This window comes from Anopheles merus, chromosome 2R (genome assembly GCF_017562075.2).
Source record: "Anopheles merus strain MAF chromosome 2R, AmerM5.1, whole genome shotgun sequence".
Classification (NCBI taxonomy): Eukaryota; Metazoa; Arthropoda; class Insecta; order Diptera; family Culicidae; genus Anopheles; species Anopheles merus.
In genome coordinates this window covers 43,024,252-43,035,202 of record NC_054082.1, presented here as the reverse complement: position 1 = coordinate 43,035,202, position 10,951 = coordinate 43,024,252, and the positions used below count along the sequence as shown (strand labels likewise).

General features: G+C 47.2%; 7 protein-coding genes across 7 annotated transcripts; 4 read left to right on the top strand and 3 right to left on the bottom strand.

The window, feature by feature from the left end:
- The first annotated feature begins 283 nt into the window (after positions 1-283).
- On the top strand, positions 284-1,345 carry LOC121589452 (60S ribosomal protein L30). Its single transcript, XM_041908394.1, has 4 exons — positions 284-335; positions 415-470; positions 561-706; positions 1,037-1,345. Exons 2-4 carry the CDS (start codon positions 450-452, stop codon positions 1,218-1,220), a joined length of 351 nt encoding a protein of 116 aa, XP_041764328.1. The 5' UTR covers positions 284-335; positions 415-449; the 3' UTR covers positions 1,221-1,345.
- Positions 1,346-1,880: 535 nt separating this feature from the next.
- Positions 1,881-3,114, top strand: LOC121589450 (very-long-chain (3R)-3-hydroxyacyl-CoA dehydratase hpo-8-like). The gene is made up of 2 exons (XM_041908392.1): positions 1,881-2,159; positions 2,283-3,114. Exons 1-2 carry the CDS (start codon positions 2,080-2,082, stop codon positions 2,908-2,910), a joined length of 708 nt encoding a protein of 235 aa, XP_041764326.1. The 5' UTR covers positions 1,881-2,079; the 3' UTR covers positions 2,911-3,114.
- Positions 2,957-4,299, bottom strand: LOC121589451 (very-long-chain (3R)-3-hydroxyacyl-CoA dehydratase 2-like). Its single transcript, XM_041908393.1, is given in 4 exon segments — positions 2,957-3,740; positions 3,743-3,826; positions 3,907-4,027; positions 4,103-4,299. Coding segments are annotated over 4 exon segments (693 nt in total). The 5' UTR covers positions 4,174-4,299; the 3' UTR covers positions 2,957-3,323.
- Positions 4,300-4,436: 137 nt separating this feature from the next.
- LOC121588526 lies at positions 4,437-5,723 on the bottom strand. Its single transcript, XM_041906568.1, has 3 exons — positions 5,085-5,723; positions 4,975-5,007; positions 4,437-4,889 (listed from the first exon to the last, which is right to left on the bottom strand). Exons 1-3 carry the CDS (start codon positions 5,401-5,403, stop codon positions 4,501-4,503), a joined length of 741 nt encoding a protein of 246 aa, XP_041762502.1. The 5' UTR covers positions 5,404-5,723; the 3' UTR covers positions 4,437-4,500.
- Positions 5,724-6,406: 683 nt separating this feature from the next.
- Positions 6,407-8,094, top strand: LOC121587841 (protein ALP1-like). Its single transcript, XM_041905052.1, has 3 exons — positions 6,407-7,269; positions 7,341-7,437; positions 7,512-8,094. Exons 1-3 carry the CDS (start codon positions 6,524-6,526, stop codon positions 8,004-8,006), a joined length of 1,338 nt encoding a protein of 445 aa, XP_041760986.1. The 5' UTR covers positions 6,407-6,523; the 3' UTR covers positions 8,007-8,094.
- Positions 8,040-9,858, bottom strand: LOC121587847 (zinc finger protein with KRAB and SCAN domains 2-like). The gene is made up of 2 exons (XM_041905060.1): positions 8,668-9,858; positions 8,040-8,585 (listed from the first exon to the last, which is right to left on the bottom strand). Exons 1-2 carry the CDS (start codon positions 8,978-8,980, stop codon positions 8,185-8,187), a joined length of 714 nt encoding a protein of 237 aa, XP_041760994.1. The 5' UTR covers positions 8,981-9,858; the 3' UTR covers positions 8,040-8,184.
- On the top strand, positions 9,384-10,872 carry LOC121587848. The gene is made up of 2 exons (XM_041905061.1): positions 9,384-9,556; positions 9,854-10,872. The coding sequence occupies exons 1-2, from the start codon at positions 9,418-9,420 to the stop codon at positions 10,393-10,395; spliced, it is 681 nt and encodes a 226-aa protein (XP_041760995.1). The 5' UTR covers positions 9,384-9,417; the 3' UTR covers positions 10,396-10,872.
- The last annotated feature ends 79 nt before the right edge of the window (positions 10,873-10,951 follow it).

Genomic DNA, 10,951 nt, shown 5'->3' with positions numbered 1-10,951 from the left:
CCTCTCACAATATTCCGAACAGTTTTTAATGGCATATATTTAAATAATTTTTGGATCCACATTTTGCTGCATGGGCACACAATTTTGACTGTTGATTCGAGCAGTTTAATATCCAAAATTTGACTTAAAAATCCACACAAATTGAGTCAAATTTTGTTTAAATGTGTTCGTATCGTATTTAAAATATTTTTTACAGAATTATTTCTGAATTATATGAACAAAAGTTGATAAATTGTAAAATGATATCAACGTTACCATTGTGCGGTTCAAAATCCCAGGCATTTGGCAACAAGGGGGTTCTGTCAAAAGTTCTTTTCGCTATAGCATTCGTTCAGGTAGGACGTGTGGCCGGAGAGCGCTCATTTCCACGTGTCGGAAAACAGGAGATTTTAAAATTATTGTTCCTCATTCTAGGTTCTAGATCCGTCTAACGTTGTTAACTGTGCAAAATGGTGACCGCCAAGAAGCAGGTATGTGTGAATTACTGAGATTCGCCATCGTGAAACGAGGTTGTCCTATTGTCACTATCCATAACCCTACTTTTTCCATCCATATCACAGAAAAAAGCTTTGGAGAGCATCAACTCCCGCCTGGCGCTGGTGATGAAATCTGGCAAGTCCTGTCTGGGCTACAAGCAGACTCTGCGTACCCTCCGCCAGGGAAAGGCCAAACTGGTCATCATTGCTAACAACACGCCGCACCTCCGGTAAGTAGCATGTCCGCGCGCGGGCGACCGATTACCGAGAAGTAGAGTTTTCCTTTAGTGGATGCTACGTTTTGTGGAATCATATGGAGTCGATTGTGACTGAGAAGTATGTTTTCCCGAGCTGACTCACTCAGCTGCCCGAATGTGGTGACCCATTGGAAAACCTATGGAGTGATCATTGTGGGGAGGTGCTCACTCGGAATTACGTACCGTGTACACGTCCAGTGAATCCACATGGTTCAACGAAATGGAACGGCCCGACAGGGGTAAACTCTCGCTCTCGCAGGTAAGACGAGGAACATATTAACAATTGCTCTTTCGTTACTGTAGTAAATCGGAGATCGAGTACTATGCTATGCTGGCCAAGACCGGTGTGCACCATTACAACGGCAACAACATTGAGCTGGGTACGGCCTGCGGTAAATACTTCCGCGTGTGCACCCTCTCGATCACCGACGCCGGAGACTCCGATATCATTCGCAGCCTGCCGGAAGCACAGGCCGGTGGACAGTAAATGGTGACGTGCTGTATATATTCAACCTGTCGGGGTTTTCCATTGTATGGAAAATGCTGGCGAGGCAGTTATTAAAATAAAAAAGCGGTGTCTGTAGGTACACAGAACCCGACGAAAAAATCGTTTACTATTGTAACATAACGTTCATTCGTGATGACTAAAACAAAACGTCCGTTTGTGTGGGACTCATCCTCCTGGCAAATCTGATAACATCTCTATTCGTTTTGACTTTTCTATGCATTAAAATCGGAAAATTACGGAACAGAGACCACCGAGTATTTAAAGGAACGAAAATCAGTCCAAGGTCTGTTAGTTCCCTGCCTAATTAATCGATCAAGCTCTCAACATGTAAAGCTCAACGGATAGCGTTAAGTAAACCGAGACTAGACTACCCGGTATAAGGTAACTGCAAGCCATAAATGGCTTGCAAAGAAGAATGTTAGATTTTAAGTATAGAATTAATCAACCGATTGAAAGAGGCGAATGAGGGCATTTGACTCAAAGTCTCTATAAAAATAAAGAAAAAAAAACATGCAAAGAAATTTAGAAAATCCTATTATTTCGCTATTAGTTAAAGTACAAAAAAGACCTGATTGGAATATTGCTACGACCATATCCGCATTACGAGGTAATATCAATGCGTTCACCGCAGTTCATCCGATAAATTCATCCCTTCATTAAACGTAAACACAGCGATAAGAAACATCATATGTGTATTGTACTGGCGTCTGGGTTTGCGCACATAACGGGAGTTCTGTCGTGTACTTGCTAACTTGCTGTCCGGACAGTTGGACCTGCGTAACCTACGAAAAAGCAGCTACGCTTACTTGCTTAAACAATTTACCGACCCAACCGAGCAATGGTTCAGGAAAACAAGGAAAACCAATCCGTCCTCGTTAAAGGATACCTTGCACTGTACAATACGGCTCAATTTGCAGGGTAAGTTATCTATTGTACCGGTGGAATGTCTTGTTGAGGCCAAGAGATTAGCCCCCTCTCGCATTCGTCAAACGCTAATCTACTTTTTTTTGGTTGGATTTCGCCCTTTGCCCTCACCCGTAGCTGGACGTACATTTTCGTGCAATTTATTCAGCACTTCGCCGTATACGGCGAATCCCTGGACACGCTGTGGAGCCGCGTGGGGCAAGCGACATTCTTCTTTCAAATGCTAGCAATACTTGAGGTGGTCCATGCCATGGTCGGTATCGTCCCAAGCAACGTAGCGATGACGTTCCTGCAGGTGTTCGGACGCTGCATGATCGTTGCGGGGGCTATCGAAGGCACACCGACAGGTCAGAAATCCCCAGGACTTCCACTAGCGCTGTTCTGCTGGAGTTTGACCGAAATCATTCGGTACAGCTACTATGTGGCTCACTTGCTGCTTCCAGCCGTACCGTCGCTGCTCGTATGGCTGCGGTACACGATCTTCATCCCGATGTATCCGTGTGGCTTTCTGGGAGAGCTGCTGTGCAGCTACTGGGCCCAAAGCTACATCCGCGATACGGGCAAATGGAGTGTGGAATTGCCGAATCGGTTCAATTTTAGCTTCTCCTTTTACTACTTCATTTGGATTATGGCCGTCTGCTATATGCCCCTCTTTCCGCAGATGTACCTGCACATGTTTGCCCAGCGGCGCAAGGTTTTCGGGCGAGGAACGCAGACCCGGCAGAAGCTGACAAAAGCCAACTAATTCACGACGGTTACGATCTCGATTAATCATAGCCATTTGAGTAGCATTTCCTTTAGAAGATATTTATTTTTTATTTTTGTTCGTTCAACCCGACCCGCGCCCAACATTGCACACGCACTTAAAGTCGATTAAGCTATCACCACGATGGAATGAATGTGTAAAACTAAACCTTAAACAATAAACGAATGTACCGTTTAAATCAAACTAACTTTAACTTATCAGTCTGAAATCCCTGCTGATACGGCGACAAAGAAACTTAGAAAGTCCAACCCATTATTTGCTTTCAAAAAAAGAAAAAGAAATATATAATAAAATGGAGAGCAATACAAAAATTTAAACTGTAGCATGCATTTGGGTTAGCTTTTCTCTTAGGAGCTTGGGTACGGTCAAGCCGGAAAGCCAAACGCTTGCAGTCAATTGTGCTTCTGCTTGGCCGCGCCACTGCTCGAGCCGGAGCCAAGAATCTTCTTGCGCTGGGCAAACATGTGCAGGTACAGCTGAGGGAACAGTGGAATGTAGAGCAGCATCACCGCCCACAGGAAGTACAGGTACGAAAAGGTAAAGTTGTACGTGTTGGGCATTTCGATGCTCCACTGTTTCGTGTTGGCCACGTGCGACTGGGCCCAGAAGAAGCACAGCAGCTCACCGGTCACGCCGGTCGGGTAAAGCACTATGAATGTGGTGTAGCGCAGAAAGATGAGCAGCTGCGGGACGGCGTCGATCAGGTTGAGGGCGTAGTACGCGTATCGAATGATCTCCGTCACCGACCAGGCCAGTATGGCAAGCGGAAGACCCGGTGAAACTTTGCCAGTCGGTGTAGCCATCACAACACCGCAACGACCATCACCCGGGACAGTACCTGGAACGTTGTGATGACCGGATTGCTCGGCACGATCCGCGTGAAAGCGTGTACAATCTGTAATGGTTCCGCAAGGCAGGTGTGAGTTGCAAGTATGTGTCACGAAACAGACCAGTGCCATGTTGTAGATTTCTTACCTCGAGCAGGGCTGCATTTTGGAATAGGATGACGGTGAATCCAAGATAGTCCCAGAGCGTTTCTTCCGTGCCCTTGTCGATGGTGTAGTAAGCTATCAGCTGATATAGCATGTAACACCAGCTGGGCGATGCAAGGCAAAGGTGCGATTAGAAAAGAGAAAGTTGCGGTGCGCTGGCACTCATTAGCGGTACTTACCCGACGACTTGGGCTGCGTTGTACAGAATCAGGTAGGATTTGACGATCGGGGACGGTTCCTTGGCAGCCATAGTTTCCGACGTGCTTACGTAACCAGCGTGTGTGCAGTTAATGTAAAGCAGCTGCGTCTCTGCGCTGATCGACAAAAAGTGGCGACACGAAACGGCGATCCTCGTCCAAAGTGTAAAGGTAAATAATATATTCCCCCACCCTACGCATTCCAATTCGATTCACCTTTGACAGTGGCGCTGGTAGCTCCCAAGGTGTCTAAGGAAAAAGGTGCGTGACTTGAACAAACGTAAACATTTGAACCTTTGGCCATCTTTCTTTTTCGGGCCGTTTGCATTTATTACCGAATTGCAGTCACAAAGCTTATCGTCTAAACACATCCCGTCGGCTTATTCGAACTTGATCGAATTTAAAAAATCCTTAACCGTACCCTCCTCCCCTGGTGCAACCTCCACGTCCGTAGTCTCTATTTCAATTATGTTTAAAGGGTCATCCTCCTCCTCCTCGCCTTCGCCGATTTCGTTTATCTTTATCTCCCGCCCGGCCAATATATCCCTGCAGCGACTCATCAGCGTCGTACGGCTGTCCTCCAGCAAACGGTTCACGATGGCGGTCTGTTCCTTTTCCTTCCGTTTGTACAGCTTGAACTCGTAGTCGTTGAGATCGTTCCACTTTTTGGCGAACTCTTCACAGTTATCGCTTTGCGCTTTGGCAAGTTTCGTAACAATCTGGCTGCGGATCGTTTTGATCTGAGTGTTGCTTCGCTTCTTTACCGGAGCTGCAAGAATGGACAGGATCGAGAACGGAATTAGACACACGAACTATCACGGTTGGCCAAACAGTTTGTTGTCTGTCCCTCTTACCTGGTTCACCCTCCACGGGTTCAGCTGGTGGATCTGCAAGAATAAGTAGCAAGCAACATCAGCATGGTTCGGTTCGCTCGGGCACGGGCGTACACAGCACCGTTGCTTACCTGGCTCGCGGCGCTTCATGGCGCACGGTTTCTCCAGTATATCGGCCAGCTCTTCGGCGAACTCACAGATGGCACGGCCCTTGTTCAACTTTTTTGACTGATAGAATGCTCGCTTCAGGTTTTTCCACTTGTGATAAATCTGTCCTGCGTCTTTGCCACCGAAGCCATTCTTCTGCATTTCTTCCTCTATCAACCGGTACACATGGTAATCCTTCTGGCCACGGCTAACGGATGCGAACAGCTGCATAAAGTTGTGCTCCTTGATAATCTCGAGCAGCTCCATCGTCTCTTCACCGCTCCATACATTACGCCGAGCCATTTTTCGTCCGTTTTCGTCGGCACCAACCTTGCTTGTTTACGGTACAATCCCGACGCCATTCACCGCTGAATTGTTTTGGTTTGTTGTGTTTTGTTTTTTTTTTTTGCTGACCGTTGTCAAAAAGTTGTCCTTCATATTCACCACTCGTGGAGCATGACTAGAAACCTTGTGCAGTTAGGATTTTGTGCCAAATTTACTTCCTATTAATTTATTTTATATTAGCAGATGTTGCTAAGTGGCAGATTTTGTAAGATTATATACGTTCATTCGATAATATTTAAGCCGCTATAAAACTAAAACATTGCAACTACAATGCAAAATTTTTGCGAATTCGTAGCCAGTGGTGAGTTTGATCGGGTTGTGACGTCTTTGCGCAGTCACCCGCTAGGCAAAAACCGGGTTTCATAAGCTCGCCAATGTTCCAAATCGGTGCGATTTTCCCTCCCTGACGAGCGTTTGGAATAGAATTGGTACTTCAAACGACGTTTGATAACTTTATCTCGCCAAGAAAAATGATATGATCTTCACCAATGTAGATTCTGCCACGAAGAAGAATTTTCCACTGTAGAGGTGTTTTTTACGGTATTTTTTATTTGAAAGAAAGACTTAAAGCAGATCTGAAAGTGTTATAGTAAAACAACTCCTTCAGCAAAAAATATTTATTTAGATTTACATTATTACGGCTTCGAACGTATTTTAATATTATTTTAAATAAAAAGATTTTACATAGATTACCGTTTCGTGATTCCGAGCGTGTTATTACATTAGCGAAGCGGATTTTTATATCGAATGGAGTCATTGAAAGATAAATTTTGGAATTATTCCTGTAATTTAATAGGCCCTTGAATGATATCGCGTGTCTCGGGAACCACCTTAAGATATTTTTATAGGATTTGTGCAGAATTTAATGTTTTTAGTTACACTGCCGAAACCGGGTACAGTTATCCTAGAGAGAATGAGCGAGATGCAGCTATTTTTGAACGTCAAAAACCCGTGCCATGTTGTACGGGCCGCATCGCCAGAAGTTAAGAGCCCTGCTTGAAGTGCGCGTCCCTTTCGCGGAACAGCGCGAAGCAAAATTGGCTCTCGTTTATACGTGGTAATTTCGGCTTGGAAAACTATGGACAATGCTCATAAACGCCAAGTGGTGGAGAACCTCTTCCTAACGTTCGCGACCAAGCAGGCGGAACTGTTCAAGCAGTACGATGCGAACCGGAAAAAACGGTCGAAAATTTTCCTCCAGCGACTGCGCTACCAGCTGAAGCGAAACGGGGAAAACCATCGCAAGGAATGGAGCTCCAAACTGGAGGCTGAGCTGCTGGAGAGCATTCCGACGCGCAAGATCTGGAAGCTGAGCCGCAACGACAAGTGGTTCCGGGAGCTGTTCGAGCAGGAGGACAACGAGGATGATCTGCTGCGCTACTTCCGGATGGGTCGGGCCATGTACGACACGCTGGTGGCGATGCTGCGGCAGGATCTCGCCCCTCATCCGCTGCTGGCGGCCCAGTCCTGCAGCGCGGAGAAGAAGGTCGGCATCGGGCTGTACAAGCTAACGACCGGGGCCGACTACACCACGATCGGCAACATGTTTGGCGTGCACAAGGCCACGGTGAAGAACTGTGTGCATCAGTTTTGCAAATCGATGGTGAAAAACTACATGGATTCGGAGATCTATCTGCCTGACCAGGAGGAAATGGCGGAGATAAGCAAGAGCTTCGAGGACAAGAGCGACATTCCGCTGGTGATCGGGGCGATGGGTCGTTTGCACGTTCCCATCACACCGTCGTTGGCTGATTCGAAAAATTACATCAACGGGAGAAAATGGCCCTCCTTGATTCTGCAGGCTGTGGTCGACAACAATCATTGGTAAGTCTTGTGCGGGACGGTGTGATGTACAAACTGAATATGCCATTGCTTTGCTCTTCCCCTATCGCTAGTTTCAGACACATCACGTGCGGACACGTCGGTGCAACCGAGGACAGTGTGGTGCTGGGTGATTCTGGATTGTACCAACATTTCGACGGCGCAGACATGGTAAGAGCTGCTCGAGAGCGCACCGAACGCACCTTCCACCAGACTAACGTGGCTTGTGTCTCTTCTCCCGACAGCCGTCCCAGAACATCAACGGAAACACGGTAAAATCCTTTATCGTGTCGGATACGGTTTACCCGTTGCTGCCCTGGCTACAGCACGGCTACATGACCCCGACGACAACGGAGGAGGAAACCTTTAACGAGCATCTGAACAAGGCACGCGTCGCCGTTGACGAAGCGTTTGATCGGTTGCGCGCGCGATTCCGAATACTGCAGCGGAAGATCGATATAGATATTAACTTCGTGCCGCAGATCCTGCTGACGTGCTGCATTCTGCACAATTTTCTCGAGAAGAACAACACCCCGTTCCTGGAGGCGTGGTCGGAGGCGCTGCAAGAATCGAACCAAAAGTATCCGCAGCCGGACGGTGCGGCCAGTTTGAACTACACGACCACGGTCGAGGGTGAATCCATTAGGGACGTGCTGAAGGAGCATCTACACTCGAAGTATGTGCTGTTCCGGACGATCGAATACAACCAGGTGTATTTTATCAGTGAGGGAAATAACTGAATGAAACTAAAGGAACAATCCAAAAACATATTATGCAATTTGTTAAGCTATGATTATTGAGACGAATAAACTAAATATGATTACAATTTACTTAGCATAATTGAATTTTCGTTTTCAATATTTATCATTTAGCATGTGTGTGCCGGAGAAACGGTAGACGTCAGCGCCACCCGCTACTTTAGAATGGTTCCTCCTCTCGCCACGTTTGGTAAAACTCCTTCACAATTTCCTTCTTCACAACCGGGTGCGCCAGCTGCTCGCTGGATTGCAGCTCGAGCTCCTCCGTACTATCCTCCATGGTAGGCGTTTCATCGATGATCCGTATCACCACCCCTTCCTGCAACAAAATCTGCTGCGCTTTCACGCAGAAATCGTTCATGTTGCGGTTCAGCATTTGCGACACCTTCGTCGTGTACTGGCGCTCGTCATGCGTGAACAGGTCAAATTCGTAGTCTACTAGGTCTTTCTGTTTTTTGAAAAACTCTTCGTTATTTTCCCGATCCACCTTGGCCAGCTTGGTTAGCAGCACGTCAAAGTTTTCCAGCACCGCTCTCGGTCGCTTCGGTTGGCTGGCAGATTCTGGAAGCGGAAAATGGAGGTAGAGGAGATCTCGTTAGGACTGCAGGCACACTCTCCTTCTTGCTGCACAATATCATCATACCTTTGCCTTTGGAACTCGACGGTGCCGGTGGCTTCATGGCCATCAGCTCGTCCAGTTCCTCGAAATATTCGCACGACTCTGCCAGGTAGTTTTCGCGCTTTGTTTTGTAGTACGAACGCTTTAGATTTTTCCACTTGTGTTCGATCTGAAAAGCGTCCTTGTCGAAGTACCCGCGCTGTTTCATCTCGTTCTCCGTGATTTGGTACAGCTTGGTGTTGCGCTCCTCGCCGAACAGCTTCATCAAATCCAGCTCCTTGATGATTGCCAGCAGTTCCCGGGTTTCCTCCGGCGTCCACACATTCCGGCGGGCCATTTCAAGCGGGTCCGAACAAAAATGCACCAAAACAAGCGCTACGCGTCGAGCCTTTCCGTTTGTTTACATGAAAGGCGCGTCAATTATTGGCCGTCGTCGTCGTCGTCGTGTTGTTGTTGGTTATTTTGCATGTTGTTTTTTGGATGCCATTCGTTCGAGCAGTTATCATCCAAGGTAGGTATAGAGGTGGTGTGGACATTTCGAGCAGAGAAATGAGGAGCGAATTAAAATGAAACGAACTAAAAATAAACCCCTGTACGGCAGATCGATTGAAAAAGTTATTAAGATGTTTCAAAAACATCACACTTTTCGTGAATGATTGTAAGACACATTTTAAATCCAACGTACATCGATCATCGGGTGGTCGTTCGAGTACGCCGCTGCATTCCATCACTTTCAATCCTGCAGCTTGATTCAGTCTTCACACAAACGTCAAAATGGGCGCAAGCACAAGAACGGGAAAGTTTGCGGTCGGATTTACGGCGTTTGCCTTTTTGTTTATTCTGATCGCTTTCTGCTCTCCCTACTGGCTACAAACCGATGGCCAACTGGAGCATCCAAAGTTTACCAATTTAGGTACGTACGGGAGCCTAGCGCCGTGCGTCCGCGGCCGGAACGTAACCCAAGACGTGCAGTTGGGGTGTGTCATCAATCGCAACGCTTGTTCATTGATGATTGAATTCGAAGGACGCTGCTGGGTGTGTGGGGGCGGGGGGCGAGGAACGTGGTTGGCACCGAAGCCAAATGGGGGACTGTGTAAACAAACATTGGCACAGCAGCTGTCGTGGTATTGTTTGGGAAAGGCAGTTGTGATGCATACGAACAAAATGAGTGAGTGTTTCCTTCTTTCTCCCCTTTTGCCCCAATTTGCAGGACTTTGGGAGCTGTGCTTGCGCAACTTCCAGGACATTCACCGATGGTACGACTATCCGTTCAATGGCTGCATGTGGATATTCGAGGAGGAGTACTACATCATCCACGACTACATACTGCCTGGGTTCTTCATCGCCGTGCAGTTCTTTTTCACGCTCTGCTTCACGCTGCTCCTGATGGGCGTGATCATGACGCTGATGTTTTTGAGCTGCTCCCGGGACAACGATCGCTACATTATGCTGCTGCTGACGAACGGGACGGTGCTGCTGCTCGCTGCCCTGTGCGGTCTGATAGCGGTGGCCACGTTCGGCTGCTACGGCGATAGCCGCGACTGGATGCCGAACTGGGAGCACAACGATATGGGCTGGTCGTTCGCGCTGGGCGTCGTCGGCACGTTCGCCCTGTTCCCGGCAGGCGTTCTGTTCATTGTCGAAGCACGCCGGGCCACGTACCGGAGGCTGAACAACATTGCCAACACGGAGATGGCCGCTGCGTACACGATGGACGAGCGGAAGTATCGCGGTGGACATACCGATATTTAGGGCGTTCGCAACCAGGCCAAACATTCCACGTTCTACGGACGGTCGGAGAGAGTCCTCTGTTCAAAAAGATGCTCTTCTCCCCGTGAACGTATAACAATGCCTTTCTAGAGTAGATTTAAGAATGTTTTTTTTTAAACCCACAACAATTGACAGCCGTTTTTTCGCCATTCTGGAGGAAAACGAACCGTTTTAATGGCATATGGAAGGGCGCGTAAATCCTGCTGAATTGTAGGTTAGATCAGTAATCTCGTGAAGAAAAAGAATCCGTCCAACAGTAGGAATAAAATGCACGTTTGCAGCCCAAATCGTGCTTGGCTCATTAAATGTTCATTAGTGTGTCGCGCTAGAGTGGAAAACGTTTGGTAATTGACGTCTGGGTGGGATTTTTTCACCGTTCAAAGGCTAACATCATAATTAGAAGCTTCTTTTAAATTGTAACCATGCAACGTTTTAATAAAAAAAAAGTATAATAATAAACATGTTAAGCTGTACAACTTCCTTTTTTATGATTTTCCATCAACACTGAGTCATATGAACCACATAGACCACTGCCTAA

Bases quoted from the DNA above. Each gene is read 5' to 3' on its own strand.
- LOC121587841 (XM_041905052.1), top strand. From the start codon at position 6,524: ATGGACAATGCTCATAAACGCCAAGTGGTGGAGAACCTCTTCCTAACG. The intron at 7,270-7,340 runs GTAAGTCTTGTG...CCCTATCGCTAG, and splicing joins GTGGTCGACAACAATCATTG to TTTCAGACACATCACGTGCG. The intron at 7,438-7,511 runs GTAAGAGCTGCT...TTCTCCCGACAG, and splicing joins ATTTCGACGGCGCAGACATG to CCGTCCCAGAACATCAACGG.
- LOC121589450 (XM_041908392.1), top strand. From the start codon at position 2,080: ATGGTTCAGGAAAACAAGGAAAACCAATCCGTCCTCGTTAAAGGATAC. The intron at 2,160-2,282 runs GTAAGTTATCTA...CCTCACCCGTAG, and splicing joins AATACGGCTCAATTTGCAGG to CTGGACGTACATTTTCGTGC.
- LOC121588526 (XM_041906568.1), bottom strand. From the start codon at position 5,403: ATGGCTCGGCGTAATGTATGGAGCGGTGAAGAGACGATGGAGCTGCTC. The intron at 5,008-5,084 runs GTAAGCAACGGT...TTATTCTTGCAG, and splicing joins CATGAAGCGCCGCGAGCCAG to ATCCACCAGCTGAACCCGTG. The intron at 4,890-4,974 runs GTAAGAGGGACA...CCATTCTTGCAG, and splicing joins ACCCGTGGAGGGTGAACCAG to CTCCGGTAAAGAAGCGAAGC.
- LOC121587847 (XM_041905060.1), bottom strand. From the start codon at position 8,980: ATGGCCCGCCGGAATGTGTGGACGCCGGAGGAAACCCGGGAACTGCTG. The intron at 8,586-8,667 runs GTATGATGATAT...TTCCGCTTCCAG, and splicing joins GTCGAGTTCCAAAGGCAAAG to AATCTGCCAGCCAACCGAAG.
- LOC121589452 (XM_041908394.1), top strand. From the start codon at position 450: ATGGTGACCGCCAAGAAGCAG. The intron at 471-560 runs GTATGTGTGAAT...TCCATATCACAG, and splicing joins TGGTGACCGCCAAGAAGCAG to AAAAAAGCTTTGGAGAGCAT. The intron at 707-1,036 runs GTAAGTAGCATG...TCGTTACTGTAG, and splicing joins AACAACACGCCGCACCTCCG to TAAATCGGAGATCGAGTACT.
- LOC121587848 (XM_041905061.1), top strand. From the start codon at position 9,418: ATGGGCGCAAGCACAAGAACGGGAAAGTTTGCGGTCGGATTTACGGCG. The intron at 9,557-9,853 runs GTACGTACGGGA...CCCAATTTGCAG, and splicing joins TCCAAAGTTTACCAATTTAG to GACTTTGGGAGCTGTGCTTG.